The sequence below is a fragment of the Triturus cristatus genome, chromosome 5_2 (genome assembly GCF_964204655.1).
Source record: "Triturus cristatus chromosome 5_2, aTriCri1.1, whole genome shotgun sequence".
Lineage (NCBI taxonomy): Eukaryota > Metazoa > Chordata > Amphibia > Caudata > Salamandridae > Triturus > Triturus cristatus.
In genome coordinates this window covers 538,739,873-538,764,521 of record NC_140588.1, presented here as the reverse complement: position 1 = coordinate 538,764,521, position 24,649 = coordinate 538,739,873, and the positions used below count along the sequence as shown (strand labels likewise).

The window sequence follows — 24,649 nt, the reverse complement described above, 5'->3', positions numbered from 1 at the left end:
ACCGTAAAACCGCATAATTCTAGTGGCCCTACTTATAGTCTGCAAATGCTTAGGAAAACTCCAAGTACCAGAATCCTTTGCAGTGGTCTTTTGATTTCTAATGAAATTGACTACTGTGAGACAGAATCAAATGTTTTAATCACATTTCTAATTCTATAACTTTATGCACATTGGTTATGAGCTTTTGCGCACTGTACGAGGTATAGTGTGAAGCCAATGGAAAGGACTGTAGACCTGATTCATTCACTGGGAAAAGTTATGTCCGATGCCATACGTCTGATCTGTTTATTATAAAAAAGATATGACAAAGGCAGTAGGCATAGCTTGGCTACAGTGACAGCATGTGTTAAAGCCAATAGGCCTATACTGGGGATTGTTATAGTACTTCATGGAATTTCACAGAAAACTGTAGTAGAGAAGGGTTTTGGTATTGGCGACTTAGTCAACTGAACTGTGGGCATAGAAGATTTGCACTGAAATAATCCTTGTTAGGTCTTTTTATGGGGGATTTTTTATTTTCTAGACAACTTTAATTTTGTATATATTTGCAATTTTACTGATGGTTGGCTTGTAGTAAAGTTTGTGCACAGTACAGTTAGTCTGCCTCTATTACAGTGATGAGCCAGTGACAAATGCTATGGACCGGATTGGTTCATTGGGAAAAGTTATTTCATATGCCATAGGTCTGATCTATCTCTTTTGAAAAGTTCTGACATAGGCTGTAGGCCTGATCTATTTATTATGAAACACACCTGTTAAAGCCATTAGGCCTTTAAGAGTGGATTGTTATTGCACCCTGTTAAAGCCTGCAGAAGTAATTTGTTACATGAAATCCCACAGATTCATTTTTAGGCAAGACTTTCTGCTTATTACCCTTTGGACTTTCTGCCTATTACCATTTGGACAAACCTTAGATGTACACGATTTGCACTGCAATAATTCTTTCTAGAATGTCTTCAGAAAGTTTAACAGGCTTAGTTGTCTGTCAGAATCTTGTCATGAAAAACATATATGCCACTGCTATATATACCAATGGTATATATACCACTTCAGTCATTGACTCTCTTGCCCTGTGAGTGACATTTGTCTGACCACATGTGCACAGCAACCTGAAAATGAATGCATTTCAGTGCCAAGGCTGGTGGGCCAGCACTTTAGTTTTCCATGTTCTAGTTACATGGCCCTTTCATTTCTTTCCCTCTTCTCTTTATTTTCATGATTAAAATGCTTGCTTGCCGCTCACTGTAGTGTGCTGCAACATGTACAGCCACTGCATCTAAACCACCTGACCACAGTGGAAGAATATTGTCCATAGGGTTTCGTTGCTTTTAAAATTGCAAAATGGTCGACATGTTGGTTCTAAACGTTGCAATGAGATGCAACTATAAAACACTACACTATATAGAGTCCCATCGCAAGACGGCCACTTGCTGCCTTGTTTAATTTTGTTACTACATGTATATGTCAGTAATTTTTAGGCGATATTCTTTTTTCTGTTTTTATTCTTTCAATTTTATGCTAATGTGGCTGAGTTTGTGCATGCACTTTATTGTGGTTGTGTAAATGAGTGAGTATAAGAGTTACTCAGTGATGAATAGATGCATGAGCGCAAGGATGAGTAACAAAATGCATGTATGATAACTTATTCTGTACCTAAACTCATCAATGACTAAGAAAGCACTTTATATATAAGCCAGACCTAATGACATTGCCAGTGCTTATCAACCTTGCAGCTAGTTTTCCTAGTTGTATATCTCATCACTCGCAAGCTAGAAACGTGTGCACGCAAACATTCTGTTGCAGCACATGAGGAAGAATAATGAGAGGCAATAGGGCTTTCGGGGGGCTGCCGACCAACAGGAGGGGGGTTTTGGGCCGGGGTGCAGCCAGAGCCCAATTGGGCTTGTTGGGCTGCACTTGGGCTAGTTTTGGGCTGGGGGGAATATATAACCGGCCATTTCGTGTCGCCAGCCACCATTTCGGTGGTGGTGACACGACAGCCGGTTTAGGTATTAGGGCAAGGGAAATTTTGTGACATTTTGTGAGCGTTAGTGGTTTGGTGTAATTGCTGGGCTAGCGTTGATCTGCGGAGCGCTGCGCAATCATTATCGAGCGGTTCAAGTGCTGTTCATTATTTGTGGCGTTTCAGTGATGGCGGAGGATCCCAGGGTGATGGAGGCTTTGCGCCTTCTGGTGGAAGCGGGCCGCACAGACATGCTGCCGCCCACGATTGAGGTGAGGCCACCAAGGCGGGCAGCGAGTGGGGTCGCGGCAGTGGTGCTAGCATGCTCGCCGCCGCGGGCCCGGAGATGGCGGAATAGCAGGTCTGGGGGGCGTGGCCGCACTGCTAGACCGGCTGCGGGGATAAGGCGACACGTGGGGCGGGGGTCGTGGCTCTGCGGCCCGCTCTCAAATTCAAGCAGGGCGGGGGGCTGCATTGGAAAGGAGGACCACGAATAGGAAGCGGGTCAGTGGGGAGCCGCCCCCATATACCTGGACAGCGGGCGGTCGTCTCCTGTGTTGGTGGAGAGCGGTGGGGAGGGGGAGCCAGGCAGGGGGAGGTGGAATCCCTGGGGGAAGGGCACGGGACTGGTGGGGGGCCCGTGAGGGTGGAGCGGGGTGCCACAGCAGTGCTTGGTGCTTCTGGGGGGAGGGCAGCTGGGTGGCATGCAGGGAGGGCTCAGTGAGGAGGGAAGGCAGGCGAGGGCCCCGTGACAGGTCGGTTAGCGGGGAGGGGGCGAGGGAGGGAGCGGTCGGTTCGCTCAAGGTGGTGGACTAAGTGGGGCCTCAGTGAGGACCGATGCCATCCCTGGAGATGGGGAGGGGATGGCTGGAGAGGGCCCCGGAAGGGCTCAGGAACCGGTGATCGGAGGAAGAGGGGTGGAGGGGGGCCCCCTGGAGACAGGGAAGAGTGCTGGGGGAGTGGGGGGGAGGGGGAGCGCACCGCAGGTCGGTCAACCTGGGGAAGGCCGTGCGGGCAAGAATGTGGTGGATTCATTGGAGTGGAGTGACGAGGAGGAGGAAGGCGCAGGGGTCTAGGTGTCAGGATTACAAACAAGAAGCCCAAGTCAAGACTCTCTGTGAGCGTTTTAGCTTTAAGGCGCAAGCTGAGACACCGAACCGAGAAAAGGGTCACAGGCAGTTTCCAAGATGGCGGTCCAATTAACCGCGGTAGGAAACTACGTGGCGCGTTCTAGTTCTGCGGTGCAATCATTGTCGAGCAGGTGTCAAGCGCGAACTGAGGCGCACTTCACCTGAACCGTGAGGAGGACAGTACGCACTAGAAAATTCCTCAGCAAATTTTGAACTTCGAAGGCCAACGCAGTTTCAGAGATACTTCGGCTTTCTAGCAGAGAAGCTTCAGACTACAGTAAGACTGTTCCGAATTAATTCTCCAGCAATGTACTAGCGAGTGCTCAGGCGAAATTTTCAAGAAGACGCTTGAGTTTAATTGTCTGCTATTACCTTTTAAAGGAAGTACAATTATCCTAAGTGTGAAGAGACCAGAGTATAGGGCAAGAGCAATACCAGTCAGAAGGAGTACACGTTAACAAATTAGGTCGGCTAGGACAAATCACTAGCGGATAACCAACCAGTAAAGAGAAGGTGATGCTAAGTCAGGACAACACTAATAAGAAGATTTCAACAACCTAAAGAAAAGACAAATCATTAATAAGACCAACTAGACCTAGGAGGTGAGGAATAGAGCAGGTAGTATACACTTATCCAGAAGACTAGAGGCAATAGTTTGAGAATAGTATTAACCCCTATATGTCGTTACAGAGAAACCAGGGTCAAGAATCACACAACCAAAAATAAGAAGAGGAGCAAGTTCACACCACATCAGGGTAGGTAGAGTTACAGAGGGGGAGTTGTGGGAGGGGTTAGGAGGAGTTCCAGCAGTAAAGTAATTACGCATTTTTTACAGCAAAACCTATTACAAGAAAGAACCAACAGCAGACGCCTGACGCTGAAGCAAGAAGCAGACGGTGTGAGCAGTCTCTTCTCTGTCCAATTCCCCTTTCCCCCTCTGGGGTTTCAGCATTGCGCGACTAACTAAAAGCGCTTGTGGGAACACCTAGAAGGGGCATAGGGAGCTAACGTCCTTCTGCTCCCGTGCAAGTGGAACACAGCCTCTGACAGAGTGAAGTGCCCACGTTTTTAATCGCACCTGAGCAGAATGGCTGAGGGACTTGACCTCAAAAAGTTGGGGGAGGTTTTAGAAGGAATTCAGAGGGAGTTAATATCAGTGAGAGAGGAGAACAGTGAGCTTAGAAAGGAAACCGTAGACTTGACTTTTAAAATGAATAATTTCCTGTCAGCTCCTAGTGTAAAATTTCCCACTTCTCAAGAAGGAAACTCGAGTGATGCTTCAACCTCTCAGCCTAAAATTACAACTCAAGTAATTCATTCTTTATCACCTGTAATTCCCTTAGCCCCCCCAGAACGTTTTAATGGGGATCCCCAGAAAGCTCAAGTTTTCTTGACTCAGTGTACCCTTCATTTTATGTGCCGCCCCGCACTTTTCCCAGATGCGCAGTCTCAAGTGGCATTTATACTTTCGTACTTAAGTGGAGATGCAGCTTCGTGGTCAATGCCCATGGTGTCCAGAAATGACTCCATTTTGTATAACCTAGATGAATTCAAAAAAGAGTTCCTGAGAATATTTGACAGACGAAAGGCCACGCAGGCAACAGATAACGAGTTGCTGGAAATGAAGCAGGGAAACCGCGACCTAATTTCTTATTTGGCGCAGTTCAATAAGCTGGTGGTGGAGACGGAGTGGCCAGAAAACAAGAGGGCGGCAGTGTTCTACCGAGGCTTAAAAGATGAGTTAAAAGACGCTTTGGCTCAAGTACCAAATAGACCTTCGGAAATTTCGGCACTCATAGATTTAGTACTAGAAATAGACTTTCGTCAAAATGAGAGGAGAGGTGAGAAAAGGAAGGAGTTTCGCTCCAGTGTTCCAAGATTCGACCGAGTCAAAATAGAAGGTGGGAAGGAAGCGGATTCGGGTCGGGGAGGAGAACCAATGCAAATTGGAACTATTCGAGGTCCCCTCACAAAAGAGGAAAAGGAACGAAGAAGAAATAATAAACTGTGTCTCTATTGTGGAGGCAGCGGTCACTTTGTTCGAAACTGTCTTAAGAAACCTAAGCAATCACCGGCGGAAAACGCCTTGCACCACCAGTAAATGGAGTTGGACGGGTGGTTGCGAGTGAAGAAACAACTCCAGAGGCACATACTTTGGCCAATACCTTACAGTCTGCATCCCCACATTTAATTATTATGATGACCATGCGATTCCAAGAGAAGACCTTAACTCAAGTAGCCGTGATGTTGGACTCAGGAGCTACTGGCAATTTTTGCGATTTGAAGTTTGCTGAAGGAATCGGGTTGAGAGCCATCAGAAAGGAGCGCAGTGAAGCAGTTCGCGCAGTAGATGGTACCAACCTTTCATCTGGCCCCATAGTGAGTCATACAGAACCTGTAGAATTGGAGTCAGACGAAGGACACCTGGAAACATTGCAGTTTAATTTGATTGATGCTCCACAGTTTCAGTTAATCTTAGGCTTGCCATGGCTCACCGAGCATAATCCGGCAATAGATTGGGGGGCCCGAACCGTAGTACTAAGATCAAAATATTGTGAGGAGAATTGTTATAAGAAATGTTTGGGTGAATCCACGAATTCTCCTGCGACATTTTTGAGCGAGAAAGAAGCAACGATCTGTGTTGTTACGACTACCGAATTGCCCGAAGAGTATTCTGAATTCCAAGATGTCTTTAGTGAGGTAGAAGCCGACAGACTCCCTCCACATAGGGACTACGATTGTAAAATCGAATTGGAGCCCGGCACAAACCTTCCGTGCAGTAGAATTTATGCTCTAACTGAGCGAGAGGACGCTCACCTGAAGGAATACTTGGAAAAATATCTCGAAAATGGGTTCATACGACCATCTCAGTCCCCAGTCTCTTCACCACTTTTTTTCATCCCCAAAAAGAATGGGGAATTAAGAACTTGTATAGACTATCGAGCCATCAATCGGATCACCGTGAAGAACAGGTACCCCTTACCCTTAATCTCTGTCCTATTGGATCAAGTAAAGGGAGCACAAGTATATACCAAATTGGATTTAAGGGGGGCTTATCACCTAGTGCGTATACGAAAAGGTGATGAGTGGAAAACCGCCTTCCGAACAAAGCATGGACTATATGAATACCAAGTGATGCCCTATGGACTGTGTAATGCTCCTGCAGCATTCCAACACTTCATAAATGATGTGTTAAAGGAGTTCATAGATCAAACAGTCATAGTGTACTTGGATGATATACTGGTCTATTCCAACTCAGTGGAGGAGCACGAAGAGCAGGTGAAAAAGGTGCTACAAAGGTTACGGGAGAACAAACTATATGTTAAGTTGGAGAAATGCGCCTTCAAGGTTTCCTCTGTGGAATTCCTAGGCTTTGTGCTCTCCCCTGAAGGAATCACCATGGATGAAAACAAGATAAGAGCAGTAATGGATTGGGAATCCCCGAAATCGGTGAAGGAGATACAAAGTTTCATCGGTTTTGCCAACTTCTATCGAAGATTCATTCAAGACTTCTCTAAGAAATTGATTCCAATAACCAAGATGTTAAAGAAGGGGGTGAGTTTTGAGTGGTCAAAGGAGGCAGAAGAAGCATTCATGCTATTGAAAAAAGACTTCACATCAGCACCAATTCTGCTTCATCCAGATCCTTCCGAACCATTCTATGTGGAAACGGATGCCTCTAACTTTGCCTTAGGAGGGGTATTATCACAAAGACACAAGACAACAGGGCAATTGCATCCAGTGGCCTTTCGATCACGAAAGTTGACCTCGGCTGAGGTTAACTATACCATCACGGAGAAGGAACTATTGGCAATAAAAGACGCCTTTAAAGATTGGAGGCACTACTTGATGGGCGCCAGACATGTAGTCACTGTCTATACGGATCATCGGAATTTGAAGTTTTTAAAATCTGCCAGAACGTTAACTCCCAGGCAATTGCGATGGTCCCTATATTTCGCAGACTACGATTTCATCATCACTTATCGGCCTGGATCACAAAATGGTAAGGCAGATGCCTTATCAAGATTGGGTTCAGAAGAAAATTCCGAAGAGATCCCGAGTCAAGAAATAATACCTGCAGAACGGGTGATTGGTGCGGTCTTAAAAGAATTCCCTGAAGGAGAAAATCAGAAGGTAATGACCTCAGAAGAAGTAGCTGAATGGTTAAAAGAAGATTCCAATCGAGAAGTAAAAGAGGGGTTACTGTATCACAAAGGAGCCCTATATCTGCCTACCCTGGAGATGCAACAAAAGGCCTTACAGGAATGTCACGATAATGTACTAGCAGGTCACAAAGGAATATCGAAGACCGAAGATCTGATCCGAAGAAGATTCTGGTGGCCCAATATGATCAAAGATATACATCAATATGTAGCCACATGTGAGACTTGCGCAAGGGGAAAATCGGAGAGACGAGCTCCACAAGGGTATTTGCAGCCTTTGCCTACTCCACCTTATCCTTGGCACACAGTCACCTTAGACCTGATTGTAGAATTACCCTCTAGTCAAGGTTTTGATACAATACTAGTTTGTGTAGATTCCTTTTCCAAAATGGCACATTTTATACCTTTGAAGGGAATACCCACTGCCAAGACACTAGCTCAAGTATTCAGTCAAAATATAGTTCGAGCTCATGGGATACCCAAGGTTTTAATCTCAGACAGGGGCTCCCAATTTCTTTCCCATTTTTGGAAATCATTCACTGAGAGGTTGAACATCGAATCCAGGTACACCACTAGTTACCACCCAGAAACAGATGGCCAAACTGAGAGAGCAAATCAAGAACTGGAACAATACCTTAGATTATGTCTGTTAGAACAAGAAGGGGAATGGCCAGAATATTTGTGGGCGGCTGAGTTCGCACATAATAATGCAAAAAATGTATCCACAGGCTATTCACCCTTTTATCTGAACACAGGTAGACATCCCAACCAATCTTTAAATTTTCAAGAAGCAGATGTCCCAGCAGTTACAGACTTAGTGGAACACATGACTAGGGTACATAGTTCGGCCATTAAAAATTTAATCATAGCAAAGGAAAATTACAAGCATTATGCAGACAAAAAGAGAAGAAAGGAACCAGAGTTACGAGAGGGTGATAAGGTTTGGTTGAACACAAAGAATCTAAGATTAAAAGGAAATAGGAAGTTTCAACCTAGATTTATTGGCCCATATTCCATTGAGAAAAAGCAGAGTGCCTTGACTTATCGACTGAAGCTACCAACGGGATTATCTGTTCATCCAGTGTTTCATATTTCCTTATTAAAAAAGGCATCAAATGAGGTGCGCTTAAATCAACCACCTAAGCCAATTCAGACCGAACAAGGAGAGGAGTTTGAAGTGAAGCAAGTGTTAGACGCCAAGATTCGGAGAGGACACTTGTATTACCTTCTGGACTGGAAGGGTTTTGGACCCGAGGAAAGATCGTGGGAGTTGTCCACAGATGTCCATGCTCCAAGATTAATAGATGAGTTTCATAAGAAATTTCCAGACAAACCCAAGCCGAGAGGAGCTACTTTGAGGGAGGGTACTGTCAGGATTACAAACAAGAAGCCCAAGTCAAGACTCTCTGTGAGCGTTTTAGCTTTAAGGCGCAAGCTGAGACACCGAACCAAGAAAAGGGTCACAGGCAGTTTCCAAGATGGCGGTCCAATTAACCGCGGTAGGAAACTACGTGGCGCGTTCTAGTTCTGCGGTGCAATCATTGTCGAGCAGGTGTCAAGCGCGAACTGAGGCGCACTTCACCTGAACCGTGAGGAGGACAGTACGCACTAGAAAATTCCTCAGCAAATTTTGAACTTCGAAGGCCAACGCAGTTTCAGAGATACTTCGGCTTTCTAGCAGAGAAGCTTCAGACTACAGTAAGACTGTTCCGAATTAATTCTCCAGCAATGTACTAGCGAGTGCTCAGGCGAAATTTTCAAGAAGACGCTTGAGTTTAATTGTCTGCTATTACCTTTTAAAGGAAGTACAATTATCCTAAGTGTGAAGAGACCAGAGTATAGGGCAAGAGCAATACCAGTCAGAAGGAGTACACGTTAACAAATTAGGTCGGCTAGGACAAATCACTAGCGGATAACCAACCAGTAAAGAGAAGGTGATGCTAAGTCAGGACAACACTAATAAGAAGATTTCAACAACCTAAAGAAAAGACAAATCATTAATAAGACCAACTAGACCTAGGAGGTGAGGAATAGAGCAGGTAGTATACACTTATCCAGAAGACTAGAGGCAATAGTTTGAGAATAGTATTAACCCCTATATGTCGTTACAGAGAAACCAGGGTCAAGAATCACACAACCAAAAATAAGAAGAGGAGCAAGTTCACACCACATCAGGGTAGGTAGAGTTACAGAGGGGGAGTTGTGGGAGGGGTTAGGAGGAGTTCCAGCAGTAAAGTAATTACGCATTTTTTACAGCAAAACCTATTACAAGAAAGAACCAACAGCAGACGCCTGACGCTGAAGCAAGAAGCAGACGGTGTGAGCAGTCTCTTCTCTGTCCAATTCCCCTTTCCCCCTCTGGGGTTTCAGCATTGCGCGACTAACTAAAAGCGCTTGTGGGAACACCTAGAAGGGGCATAGGGAGCTAACGTCCTTCTGCTCCCGTGCAAGTGGAACACAGCCTCTGACACTAGGGGAAGGGGGTTTCTGTCAGGGGGGAGCTCTTCTGGGTACAGGGGGAGCACTCCGGTGCGGCGGGGAGGCCATTCGTCCGGTGCATCAGGCCTGGGATGGGTAGCGCTTGAAAGAGGGCACGGGTATTCAGGTGTTTTAGGGTTAGAGGTCAGGTCTAACCCCGGCATGTCGGACTCCACTTTTCTTTGGCAGGGGCAGCCGGTGCGGTACTCGGGAGAGATGAATGCGGCTCCACCCTACCGGCCGGATGGGCCGGCTCTGCCTCATGCGGGCGGCCAGGCTCCAACGAGGGACGTGCAGGAGGTGGTGCGCAGATGGGGGGACGAAAAGTCTCTGGTGTCACAACCCCGGTGGGTCGATGCGGCCTCTAGGGAGCAGGCACAGGTTTTGTGGAGTTCAACGCGGGACCAAAGGGCAAGCGTGCAGGGCAGCGGAAGGGGAGCGTTGATTTAGGGGAACTGCTACGCACTTGCAGGGAACGAGCGGGTTTATGCAGGCTGTAGTCCGCGGAGGACGGCCCATTGTTATTGGATTATGATGAGGAGAGCGTTGAAGAAGGTGGAAATACAAGGAGAAGAAGGGGAGGCTGATGGAAGGGGGGATGTCACTAATGACATGTTCACTGTTTTAAAGCAAGGTCCCGAAAGACGGAACAAAGTGGATAGCGTGGCGGCCCCCCCTTCACGAGTGGTTAGGCGACGGGATCCGGTCAGGACGCTGACCTTGACACCAGGTAAGGCGCGAGAGCACACGCAGGGGGATGGGGGCGGCACAGCAAAGCAGAGGGTAGATGGGTTGACGACAGGTGAGGAACCGCAGGGCAATGTGTCGGTGGGTACAGATCTGTGAGGGGAGAGGGAGGTGCGCTTGAGGAAGAGTGCCTTTGTAAAGGAAACAGGTTTGGGGACAGAGATGCCGCGCAAGGGTGGCGGTGAAGGCAAAAAGCCTGCGGCACCCAGTCCCGCAGAGCGGCAGGCGACGTAAAACCAAGGAGTGTTAGCTGCGGGGGGAAAAGAGGCCAAGGGGGTGTCCAATGAGGAGGGTAAGGAGAGTCGCGATATCCCAGTGAAGAAATTGCCATACATGGGGATTACTAAGCCCTTGGGGGCCCACCTTACGTTGGCCACCAAAGAGAAAATCTGGACGGGCGAATACGTGGAGATGCTGAAGTTGCTGCACAGGGAGCGTACAGAGAAAGAAGTGTCCAAGGAAGAAGAGTTGGAGCTGGCTAAGAGGCCACGGGTGCCCATGACCATCGAGAATTGGTCGGCGGCATTTCTGATTTTTGCCAGCGTATTCTGTGAGAAGTACCCCGACAGGTCCGTCGCATTGTTTAAATACATGGACATGATCAGACGGTCGCAGGTCACGTACGGAGGATACACGTGGTTGCATTACGATGAGGAGTTTCGGGTGCGGTTGGCCTGGGATCTGGAGGCTAAGTGGGGGGAGATAGATTTGGACCTTTACCAACTGACTATGGGAAGGGCAGAGTTAGGGAAGACAATATACATGGCTAGCGGTCTCCCGCTTGCCCCTCGCCCCTGTCAGTACCACGCCACCCGCGGGGGGTGGGGTATACAGGGAACGGCACCGGAGGCACAATGGGAGCGTGCTGGGATTTCAACAAGGGCACGTGCGTCAGACAATACTGCAAGTTTCGTCACAAATGCTCGAAGTGCGCAGGAAAACACCCCGTGGTGCAATGCTGGGGGGCAGGAGTTAGTGGGCAAGGGTAGCAGTTCAACCAGGCATCGCAGCACGCAGCAGGGGGTAGGGGGGCAAGGGGGGGACAAAGGACTGTGGGAAAAGGCTCATACACCCATTAAACTGGACTGTCTGGAGGAATTTCTGGTGTCATATCCACGGACTGAAGACGTTGAACTTTTACAGCGGGGTTTTCGGGAGGGTTTCAGACTGGGTTATGAGGGTCCGCGGGTTGCTCGGTGGGCTGAGAATTTGAAATCGGCAATGACAAACGGTCCAGTAGTACGGGCCAAAGAAGTGCAGGAAGGGCGTATGGCAGGTCCTTTCATTTCTCCACTTGGGGTGGTACCAAAGAAGGAACCGGGACAATGCAAGTTGATCCAACACCTATCGTGGCCTGAAGGGGCGTCAGTTAATGATTTCATAGCAGCTGAACTGTCGTCCGTATCTTACTCCTCGGTGGATGTCGCACGACATCTGTTTGCCACAGTTGGGGCGGGCGTGCTCATGGCCAAGTGCGACATAAAGTCGGCATTTAGGTTGCTCCCAGTACACCCAGCGGATTATCAGCTGTTGGATATATAGTTTGAGGGGTCCATTTTCGTGTACAAAGCACTGCCAATGGGCTGTTCCATTTCATGTGCACTATTTGAGTGGTTTAGTACATTCCTGCAGTGGGTTTTCTCATGGCATACTGGTAAAGAGACGGTGACACACTACCTGGATGACTTTTTCCTGGTGGGACTGCCCAGTTCTGCGGACTGTCAGCAGCAGCTGGCAAGTTTTAAAGAGCTCATGGGCTACCTGGGTTTGCCCCTGGCGCCAGATAAGACACAAGGTCCCAGTACAGTGTTGTCATTTCTTAGTATTGAACTAGATTCGGGGGCAATGGAAGCCCGTTTGCCAATGGACAAAAAAGGGAACATGCTGATGCTGATTGACAGTCTGCTGGCCAAAAAGAAGGTGATGATCAGGGAGGTGCATGTCTTGCTAGGACACCTCAATTTTGCGTGCAGGGTGGTGCGAGCAGGGCGAACTTTTTGCAGGAGGTTGGGGATGTCTTTGACGGGTCTGACGCTGCCGCACCATCATATGCGCCTGTCGGCTAGAACTAAGGAGGATTTGTACATGTGACGCACTTTTCTGGAACATTTCAATTGCATCCCTATAGCAACCCCAGAAGAATGGGAATCAGATGTAACATTCTCATCAGACGCGGCAGGGGCAAGTGGCTTTGGGGTCTACTGGCAAGGCAGGTGGTGCATGGAAGAATGGCCACCACACTGGAAGAATGGGGGAAGACTATTGCCTTTCTGGAGCTCTTTCCTCTGGTAGTGGCCATGACAGTCTGGGCGCGGGACTTCGCGCATAAGAAGGTGATCTTTAAGGAGGACAATATGTCTGTCGTTCAGGTGGTGAACAGACAATCAGCCAGGGACGCCCAAGTTCTCAAGTTGTTGCGGGTTTTTGTGCGGAGATGTTTGGAGCATTATATCTTGTCTCAGGCCAGACATGTGCCGTGAGTGGACAATGACATTGTGGACGCTTTGTCTCGTTCACAGTGGCAGAGGTTCCATGGGCTAGTCACGGAGGCGGACAAGGGCAGGACGCCGGTTCCAGCATGGATGTCGTATGTAGGAGACAAAGGGTCATATAGTTGGTAAGAGGGTCACTGGCCTCATCCACGTGGAGGGCGTACGAACAGGCATGCTGGGAATTTCTTGACAGTGGCGCACACCGCCATGGACAGCAATGGGTAAGGGAGGAGCAGGTGGTGCAGTTCATATTGTCCATGATTGATAAAGGTTTGTCTAAGGTAACGATAGCAGGTAAGTTGTCAGCCATAGCTTTCATGGGCAAATTTTGGTGGGGTTAAGCGCTTTCTGCGGTGGAATTGGGCAGTCGATTACTGGAAGGTTGGGCACGCGAGAGGGGTTGCAGATCTCAGCAGAGAAGGCCATTGTCGGTTGGGATATTGGCCAGCCTGATACGGCTTAAGCCGCAAATATGCCGCAATGCGGAGGAAGTGGTTTTTTTTTCCATGCTAATGTCGTGGATGTACTTTGGGGCTTTTCGGGTTTCGGAGCTGCTGGGAGCAAGGGGGGCCCAAGGGGAGCAGTGGGTGGACGTGGACCTGCGGGTCGACGTGGTGGCAGTGCGACTCAAGCGATCCATACGGACCAGCGGGGAGTGGGGAAGTGGGTGGTCATGGGACCAGTGGGGGACAAGACAGTGTGTCCGGCAGCTTGGTGGGGGGGGGAATCATGGCCAGTGGGTTGGAGCGGGGTGACAGAGAGGTTTTCCGGAGAAAAGAGGGCAACAGGGTGCTGGCGTCTCAGCTGCCTTGGGTCATGAGGCGCGCCCTCCAATGCATGGGGGAGGATCTTAGACAGTTTGGGACACATTCATTCCGCATAGGGGCAGCCACAGACGCAGCTAGGAGAGGATGGGGGAGGGAGGAGATTATGCGCTTAGGGCGTTGGAAGTCCGATTGCTTCAAAACTTATATTCGGTTGAGGGGCTGTGGAGAAAGGGACACATAACGTTCATTTCCTTCCTCATATATGTGTCTTTGCAGGTGCGGTGGTGGGGCCTGCTGCGGCGGAATTATCCATCTGCATTGTGGGACATTTGTTTGTCAAACGGGCGGAACGTTATGAGTTTACAAAAGCGAACGGTTTGAATCTGGGCTTAGATTCTCAGTTGTTTCAGTGTTCTTGGAATGGAAAAAGGGGTATGAGGTGGCACGAGTTGTTTCCAACGTTAAACAGGACGATCAGAAGGAGGATTTGTCCGGATGTGTTGATTATCCATTTGGGGGAGAATTACCTGGTTCAGTGTAAAGGTTTGGCCCTGTTAAAACAAATGAAGAGGTAACTCTTGGAGATTAAGCAGCAGTGGTCAGGTTGTTATGTGATCTGGTCGGAGTTCATACCCAGGAGGCATTGGAGAGGGGCAGAAAGGCCAGCAGCGATAGATAAGGCCAGGAGAAAGATCAACCGGGACATGCAAATATTTTGTGACAGGGAAGGCATTGGGAGAGTGGAACATCCAGAACTGTGGTATGCTGCGGTCCATTTTTTCAGAGAAGATGGGGTGCATTTGTCCCGTTGGTGCCTGGAGGTATATATAATACAGATTAAGGAGGTTTTAGACAGGGCTTTGGCCATACGCAGGTATCCGAAACAATGGGGTCCCTAGCGGGGGGTAAGAAAAGTCTTAGGCCAGAATTTTCTGAGTGTTGCTTTTTCTGGGTAATAGTTGGTAGATCTGTTTACAGTTACAGTTTAATAGTTGGAAAATGTCACTCCGGGAGCATGCAGGAAGGGGAAGTAGCATAGGAAGGTTACATAGATAATTATGTTAGAAAATGATAAGCAGCGACAAGTTTAACGGGGCAGCAAGGAGGACAGATTTGGGGGTTTATAAATGGTTGCAAAGGGGAAAACTTTAGGGGAGGGGATGGGGGTAAGGCAGGAGGAAAATATTTAGTGAGGATTAGTTTTGTACGGCACAGGCCAAGGAAACTGTTTGTAAGATGCACCTGTCTTCAAAAAAGCGGCCTTTTTCACACTTAACAAGCTGGTTGTGGTCTGTGCTGCACCCCCCAACATTGCTTGGGCCTAGTATTCTTTGCCAAACAGATTCACCAATCCCATGCCGACCACATGTTGGCAAATTTTCCAGATATATTCCAGGGTTTGAGTTGCCTAAAAGAGGTACAACTCAAACTCCAGATAGACAAAACAATGCACCCCGTGGCGTTCTAGAATCGCAGGCTACTGTTTCATCTCAGACCCCTAGTAGAAAAAGAGCTTGACAAACTGGTTCAAGTGGAAGTGATTGTGAATGTACCCACTTCATGGGTGTCATCATTGGTGGTTTCCCCAAAACCCAAACAGCCTGGGGCAATAAGGCTGTACGTGGACATGCGGTTACCCATCCAGGCAATCAAAAGAGAGAGACACAGAACGCCCACCATGGATGAAAGAGCGGTGGACTTGAATGGCGCCAGGTGGTCCTCAAAAACTGATCTGAACTCAGGGTACTATCAGCTGGTATTGGAGGATCCCTCCCTTCTCAACTCATCTGGGACTCTGCTGTTTCAAAAGACTCAGATCCGGGGTATGCTCAGCCCCCGAAGCATTTCAGAAGGTCAACCGAGAAGCCTTGTTGGGACTGTTAGGAGTCATCGACGTGAGTGATGATACTTTACACCTTTGAGTACCATCACATCCTGCTACAAGCTGCACTTAGTCAGTTAGCAGAGAGAGGATTGACTTTGCACTGGAAGAAATGTGTATTCTACATCAATGAGATGGATTTCTTTGGGTACAAATTCTCTCCGTAAGAACTACGAGTCAATCCTCAAAAAGTGGAAGCCATCAGATCAGCGGCTGTGCCATAGAACTAGTCAGAAGTCTGCAGCTTCTTGGGAATGGCCAATTATTGTGGCAGGTTTATTACCAATCTGGCCACCCTATCCAACCCTCTCCGAGCGTTGACTCATAAAGACTTCCTGTGGAAATGGGACAGCAAGGTGGCACATGTCTTCCAGAAAAATCAAGAAGGTTCTCCACCATGACACCACTAAGGCATACTTTAGCCCCTTAAGACTCACTGAACTGATCACAGATTCTAGCCCAGTAGGGCTAGGGGCAGTGCTACTGCTGAAGTCCGTGAAGACCAAATCGGTACTGATAAAGTATGCCAGCAGGGCGCTCACAGTTTTGGCGACTAGATATGCCCAAATAGAAAGGGAGGCGTTACCAATTTAGTGGGCCTGCAAGCATGTCATCTCTACCTATGTGGCCAGAAATTCATAGTGATCACTGATCACAAGCCCCTGATGCCTCAGTTTGCAGGGGTGGCTCGCAAACGCTAGTATCGAGAGGTGGGTGGTCCAACTCCAGCAGTACACATTTGATGTTGCCTATCAGCCGAGAGTGAATAACCCGGCCGACTACTTGTCCAGGCATCTGGTAGACAATAATACCAGCAACATGCAAGAGGAGGATTTCGCAGTGGAGGAGTTTGTACACCTGGTCACCTCAACATCGTGCCCAGGAGCACTGTCGATAGAAGAAATTGTAGAAGTCACACTGGCGGGGTGAGAGGTCAGAACACACCTCTGGAGATGTCGGGACGAGCTGAGTGAGATCGAAGAGGTACTCGTCCTCAGAGGGTACCAGATTGTGATTCCGCGCAGATTGTGGATGCACACTGTGCAGCTTGTTCACCAAGTACATCAGGGCATGGCCAAGACAAAGGCGCAACTGAGGAGCAAAGTCTGGTCCCCTGGAATGAACCTGCAGGTAGAGGAGTGGATGAAGAATTGTCAATCCTGCATCCTAACCAATGGAGAACCACTGGGAGCGTCAGTGATTACGGAGTCGCCGAGCATCACACCATGGATAGCCGTCAGCATGGATTTCTGCAGTTTTCGAGACCACCGGTTCTCACTGGTGATAATGGACAGCCACTCAAAGTTTCTAGTAGTAGAACTGGTCACATCAACATCCTTTGAGTGTGTGAAGCTGGTGAAGGGCTGTGTATTTGCCTTACTGGGGCTACCTGATGAAATAAAGACAGACAATAGGCCACCCTTTCAGGGGCAAGAATTCAAGAACTATTTCCACAGCCTTAATATACGTCACAGAACAATTACGCCGCAGTGGCCACAGACTAATGGCGAAGTAGAGAGATTTAAGAGATCAAGAACAAGGCTATCCAAATTGGAATAGAAAGAAGAGAAGACCCAGAAGTTCCACACTGCACCAACGGATGTGCACCTAGTGATCTCATCATGAGGAGGCCGAGATGTGGTGCTTGCAGGGCCTCAATGGAAGCCGGGGACAATGGATGTGATGGCAGTTCAGACAAAGAGGTAGGTTAACAATGATAAAGCCAGTGCCAGAAGGAGGGAAGCATCAGAGTGGGGCACAGAGTTGTCATCAAGGATAGACAACCCGGCTGGCAGCATCACACTCCATTTGAGGGCGAAACGTGGGAGGTGACATGAGTATGGGGTACCATGATAACTGCGACTAGGGGAACCATGGAAGTGTTGAGAAATGTATCCTGATTTAGGGAAATTCCAATGAGAGAGGAGGAGGTGGTCGTGGACAATGGAGTGAGAGATATGCCTGACAGGTCCCTGGTAAACCAAGGTGAAGATGCACCAGAGGTGGAGACCAGGGCTCACCTTGAAGGGGACGACCGACCTGGAGAGCCAGCGAGGATATCCGAACCGGCTGCGAGCCAACCTCTAGCCGAGTCAGCGATTGAGAGACTTTGAATGCTGATGTCTTCACCTGTTTGATTACTGATTTTCCATTATATTTCTTTTATTTCGTTAAAGGTTATGAGGGATGTAGTGAGCTATCCAGATGCTACTATATTGGGCAGAGCACATTAGATACTCAGTGTGTGTGTAGTCTTCTTGGGGGGGCGGAGCTCATCTGCCGCAGCAGTTATAGGGCGTGTTCGCCACTGGTCATGCCCTCTACAATGGCGACGAGTGGGCCGGAGTCCGGCCCATGTTCCTGGCAGCTGGTGCTTGTACTGCGGCCGCAGCCCATGTAGGAGAGCAGCCCTGCTATGAGAGCAGCAAAGGACGTGGTTGTGCATATACTTCAAACACCCGAAGCGAGCACTCGGTGCGTTTGCACTGCCTAGATCCGGCCCTGCTGACAATGCCTCTGCTACAATAGAAGTCAATGGAGGAAATACGTTCTTCAGATTATATTTTTAAAAACTCTGACTTTCCACTTCTAAAATGTTGCCATGTATGCTTGTCCCATTATGAAATCTAGATTACAAGCCCATACCTGCAAAGGGAAAAGCCTGGACTGGGTGAACTACTCATGCAGAAACTTGAGAGCCTGGCACGTTGGACCCGCAATTGAATAAATGATTTATGTGGACGAAGGGACTTTTAGTTCAGCATTGACTAGATCTCTCATCCTTCCTAGATTCATGTGTGAGTGTCCCATGTAGTCGAGTTTTAGGAGCTGCTAAAACACGAGGTTCAGAGGCCACCAGGAAATGTGGCGAATCAACTGGGTCACACATCTCAGAGGAGCAGACACTATTGCGCTACAGTACTCACCCTGGAAAGAGGGATGTGGGAAGCTCTGGACACTTACCTAGACTCGTATGAATCCCCCTAAACAGTTGGTTTGCACAAACAACTTATCGGCCCTAGTCCCATAGTTTGCTCCCTAAAATAGCACGGGTGGAACTGCATGCGGACTGAAGCATCCTGGAAGTGTGTCAGATGTAATGCAGTAGATATAGCTGATGCCAATGTAATGTACAGTGTCAGATTTAATGCAGTATGTATAGCTGACACCAATGTAATGTACAGCGACTTTATCTCTCTTCGGGTCTGTCCTATTCCTCTTCTGTTTCACCACTAATTTTTCTGTTTTTTTTCCTCTTACATCTCTTTCTCTCTCAAAAAAACAAACAATAGGGGCTAGCTATATGTACACCAATGTGTAAACGACTATTATGCATTCTTGGCTAACCCGGTAACAGTGGTTGTGATTGTATTCTTTATAAAATAATAATTTAAAAAAAAGCTAAATATTAAAGTGACGTGAATGTATCCTGCGCCAGATGCCTGACGCTCTAACGCGGGCTGTCGGTGGCGTTAGATTTGACACGGGGTGAGGCTGTTTACAGCTCGTGCTCCAGTCATGGGTCCTGCTTCGCATGTTGCCTCGCCGCAGAAGCAGGGTGCGCCACGCTGCACTGAACACAGTGAGCGAGGAAAGAAGCATCGTACAATGAGAGCGGTCAGCTGACGCGGTGGGTTGGGCGTGAGCGAATCAGGTGACTGACCCCGGAAAGTCATACTGTTTCAGCAGCGGCTTCAGAGTGCCGTTTTCACAGCTGTCTACCGGCTCTCGTGCTGAGTGCATCAACTATGGCGATGGTTTCGGTGCTGTCGCTGCTTTTGTTTGCTGCTGTTACCTCACACCCTGCTACTGTGAGTACTGCCCCATTGACATGCAGTTAAAACCATTACTTTGTATTTGGTTTTTGCATTTTTAGCAAATTCTTTTTTCAAAGGAGTTTGCATTTACACGTTCTCCTGTTCTTCCGCATTGCTTCACCCGCTCCCTGCAGGTGGTCCCCGGTGCAGTGTTGTTCACCCCTCTGGTTAAGTATTGGCGAACAGGCAGTTTGCTTTGCTTGCCAGATCGAGGAAGCCTCTTGAGGACCGTACCAAAAACTTTCAATGGGCTTAGATTTAGAGCCAGCCCGGTGCTTAACACGGGTTGGCTTTGTTGTCAGTCTTGCTTACTTGCTACATATTGAATGGCTTGCTTTCCTCTTCCTGTGTTTGTCCTTTTCCAGCGCATTTCCCGTTTGCCACCCTCCTATTTGCTGACCTTTATCTTTCCACTGCTCACGTTAACCAACCATGTGTTTTTCGGCTCCCTCCCTCGTGTGCTTCCCTCCGCCCTAATACCCGTCCTGCTTGCTCCCTGTTGCTTTCTCCTCCTTCCACTTGCGGTCTATTTTATGTGCTGCTGGTCCTCTCAGTAGTGCTCCTTCTTCCTCCCTTCTCTCCCCATCCGACTTTTTATTATGTTTATTTCGGTGTAATACTTCCCACCTGCTCCTTCCATACTACCAGGTGCGTTTCTTGGGGGTGGGGGAGTTCGGGGCAGGGGGATTGGGATGTTACACCCCCTTAATACATTTATTTTCTGATTAATAGTTGGGTACAGGTGCTTTCACTAGGGTATTGTAAAATGCCAGTTGGATTTCAGCAGGAATTTTTACAAACACACAGACAAACAAGCACACGCATTTTCACGCTCTGTTTTGAACGTCCTCCAAAATATTGGTTATTTTACAAAACATTGTGCTTACTCTCTTCGTAGGCTCCTCAGCAGAGAATTACAGAACAGGCAGTAAGAACATACATAAAATGCATTTTTTAAACCCAATAGCTTGCCTGTTAAATAAATTGCTTTCTTGAAACAACTGCTAACTCTCCCTGCTTTGTAAAACATAAAAAAGCACCACCCGCCGTTTTCAGTCGACCCTCTTTAAAAACCGGAACATGAGCTAAATTTCTTGAAATCTCCTGAGACAGCTGGTGTAAAACTGGGACCGTCCTGGCAAATCTGGGACGCCTGGTCACCCTACTTATTATTTAAACGTTATATGCCAGCTCGTTTGTTGGAAAATCTGAAGCTTACCCCCCAATTTTACTGACCAAGCTACTCCCCTGCCTACGCCACATGTTTACTGAATGATGCGGGTGCTAGTAGCATTGTACAGCGCCATGTGTGCGTCGCAATTTGACATATTTTTTCAAGAACTATGCTTGTTACAGATGGTGCACAGCATAAAAAAAAAAATGGTCAAGCCAGTGAGTCACATAGGCGAGAAATGTTGGGATTGTAAGTGCTTGTTTTTGACCTACTGCTGGAGAACAAGGCTGCTTCTCTGCATTTTTGACAGCTCTAGAAATTGAAAAAGATAGGCAGGTTTCCTGTACAGTCCAGGTGTTTTTTCCTTCGCTCTCCATCTACCTATAAGAAGCTCTCTTGTCTGAAGCCCAATCTACTAAATTAGAAGCTTTTACATGTTTAAATTAAAATATGTATACCAATATTGAAATGTGTGTATTCAAGACAAAAACGTATGTATTTTCAGAACTCCCAAGGTGATGTGGTAGGAAAATATTTTCATTTCCAAAATATATTTAAAGCTGACATTTGAGTGACAAAGCATAAGCACTGGGAGTACTTACTACCAATATTAACCTGGTGCCAGGAGCGTTTCAACTATGGTTATGTATTCCACATGTAGAGGCATTTCATGCTAGAAAACATTTCTTAAATTACTGCTGACAAACATGTCTTAAAACTGAGGCAATCACCGCTGATCTTGCATATGTTTTCTTTTAATGTGGAGTTTTATATAGTGAGAACTAGACCCGAATGTATCAGAGCACTTTACATGAGCACCCGTTACGTTACAGACACATTCATTTTTGTTAGGCACAGGGAGATTAAGTGATTTGCTCAGAATCACAGAATGTTGAGTGCCCCTGCCGAGACTCGAGACCGGTTCCCCAACTCCGAGGTTGACCGCCCTTGCCGTTAGGCCACATTCTCTCCCTCTATGTTGGACCTTACTTGTAATTGTTGGGCTTGGCCCTCTCTGCAGGGTAGTCCCCAAACCTTTTGCCTTCACCCTCCTGTTTTCTGAACATATTATTTTGGTTTTTAGGACTCCGTGCACTTTACCACTGCTATCTAGTGCTAAAGTACTTGTGCTCTCTCTTTTACCCATGGTAAAATTGGTTTACACCCATTTGGCACACTTGATTTACTTTTTTGTCCTAGTAAAGTGGTACTACCAGCACCCAGGGCCTTTAAATTAAATGCTAATAGTGGGCCTGCAGCACTGATGGTGCCACCCACTCAAGTAGCGGTTTTAATCATGTCTCAGCCCTGCCATCACATCCTGTGTGTGCAGTTTTAAACTGCCATTTTGACCTGGCAAAGCAAGCCTTTTGCCAGGCCTAAGCCTTCCTTTTTACTACATATACATCAGCCCTATGGTAAGCCCTTAATGGACCATAAGGCAGGATGCAATGTATTTAAAAAGCCATGTACTTTTATCCTTAACATGTCCGGTTATTGAGAAACTCTAGTATTTGTTATTCACTACTGCAAGACCTCCTTCCCCCTTAGGCTAACACTGGGTTACCTTTTTACATTTAAAAATTGAGCACTTTCAATTGGGAGCAAGTATGAAAGTCAAGTTTGGCCTCGAAAGAATTGTAATTTTTAAAACTCTTTTTAATTGTAAAGTTGGATTTTAAGTCGCAGTTCTGAAAATTCCACTTTTATAAAGTTGGCATTTTCTTGTCCCAACCATTCGGTGCCTGCCGCCTGTATCCTCGGTCAGATGAGTAGGTTTAGCTGGTAGTAGGTCTTTGTGTATTATCCCCAGACAGTGATAACAAAAGGAGACTAGGTGTTGGTAGGGTGGGCCATCTCTGACTTGATAGAGGGGCGGAGCTGTCACCTACCAAAACTGTACATCACATAGACTCTCCCTCAACGCACTCACAAAGTGCTTCACACTAGTCTTTTGTTCCCCCAGACAAGCTTGGGCCAAAGCAGGAAATTCCAGACACACCTGTAAGGGGAGTACACTAGAAGCTACTCTCACTTCAAAGTGGGCTCCAGGTATTACTGGACCCTCAAACCCAACTCTTCAGTACACTTCTGGGTCTGTGAAAGATTCAGAAGAAGGACTGCTGTGCTGCTCTGCTTCAGGGAGGACTGCCTTCTGCCCGGCTACTCTGCTGTCTGAGTGAGAAGGACCGGACCTGCACCTTGAACCCAGGACTGCCTGAGTGATTTTAAGGGCTAGTTGGCTGGTATCTGAATCAGAGCTTCAGGGACAGAAAAGACTGCAACTACATTGAACCATGGGTTCTGCCTGCTGGGAGTCCTAATCCCTCCATTCCTTGACCCTTGGAAGTGGGCCTGAAGTTGCTCTGCCAGCCGAACTGTGGTCTCGATCGACTCTGTTGCGATGCGACTCATACCCTTGCCGCACAGCTGCAAGTTTCAATGGAACTGACACAGAGTGACCTGAAGCCCCACAAAGCACAGCCGCCCAGCAACTCAACGCGGGACCTCACAGCTCCTCATCAGAACTGATGCAGCTCGGAAAAAGCTGAAGCAAGACCTTTCATCGCATCCCTCGCAACTCCTTGGAACAGACACCTGAAGATGTGAAGCCTCGCAAAACAACATTGCGTAGACTGCGCAGTAAAGACATAAGTTACAATACACAGTGGGCCTAACTTGGTCCCTGTATCCAGCCTGCGCTGCATCGCGTTAGGCCTGAACTTGTGACTTTGTCTTAGTCCGGTGCAACCAGATAACCATAATTGGCGCTAAATACTGTAAGCAATATTTTTACCTCAATCTTTCAAATTGCATATCTCCAGTTCTACTGATTGGATGTTTATTGTTTTGGTCTCAAATAATTTATTGAAATGTACTCTGTTGTTCCAAATTGGTGTGAGATTTTTCTTGTGTAGTGTTTTTACTTTATTTCTGTTTGTGTGCTGCATAAATACTTTACACTTTGCCTCTAAGTTAAGCCTGGCTGCATTTTTGGCAAGCCACCAGAGGGTTAAGCACATGTTTATTCAGTGACTTAAGTGTTACTCCATGACTGGGATAGTGACTCTTACTTCAGGAGGGTTCACACCCTCCTCAACCAACAACCCACTTTCCTACAATTATTTTGTATACTAGGCAGGTGGCATTCCCATTCGAGCACTACTTGTCCATCATTTGCTCCTTTAGTAGACAACATGTACCAGTTTGAAACCATTACACATTGTCACTCATGGAGCAACCTTTAAAGTACATTATAGAACTGTCCTTTAGAAGCATTCTAAATCCTTGAAATGACAATCCGTTATTTAAAAAGTTAATTAAAAGCATTGAAGTTAACCTATCATTAATTATGGAGAAAAATTTGCAATTGATCTTAATATTGAACTTCATTTCTGAAATGATCAAAACCATGTCGCAAAAAATTAACAGCATGAAAATGCAGCCAATTGTCTAAATACAAACTTTCTTCGAATTACCCTTTATTTACTTCTAATACTTAAAGTATAAAATAGAAATAAATCGTATGCTTTCAGAATGGAAATTATTGCAGCAGCTGTTGCTGAACCCTATTGTGCTTTTCTCCAACTCAAACCTCAGCTTTACTGATAATTTGTTTTATAAACCTGTTGGGCTTTTCCCCAAACCTGGCAAAATCTGCAAAGTCACCCTCCCCATTTTCAAAACATTTTTGGACTACTTGAGTTTCTGTTAGAGGAGTTATCTTTGGCACCCTTTTGGCATGCCCAGTGACAGCTCTTCTGTTGCCAAAGGAATGCTAATTTCAGCTGGGTGAGCTGCTCTCCTGTTCCTGCCACCTGCCGGGCCACTTCTGGATGGTGCTGTCTCTCCCCGTCCTACATTGTTGGCGATTGATAGTGAAAAGATCTGTCTGCTGTGAGCATAATGTTGTGACATGCAACCCAGCTAAGCGGCAACGGCTATTAATACCATGCATCTCTCAGTGATGGTTTGTAGGATACTCTTTTTATTAGTTACCAAATCTCTACTTACCTAGCCCACTTCACACATGCC

General features: G+C 47.2%; 1 protein-coding gene across 1 annotated transcript in view; it reads left to right on the top strand.

Moving 5' to 3' along the window:
* Nucleotides 1–19,278: 19,278 nt before the first annotated feature.
* The window catches only part of GLB1 (galactosidase beta 1), a 260,256-nt gene continuing 254,885 nt past the window's right edge, over nt 19,279–24,649 (top strand). The window contains exon 1 of the mRNA XM_085607619.1: nt 19,279–19,434. Within this exon, the coding sequence (XP_085463745.1) occupies nt 19,372–19,434 (63 nt within the window). The 5' untranslated portion in view covers nt 19,279–19,371. The remainder of the gene's footprint in view (nt 19,435–24,649) is intronic.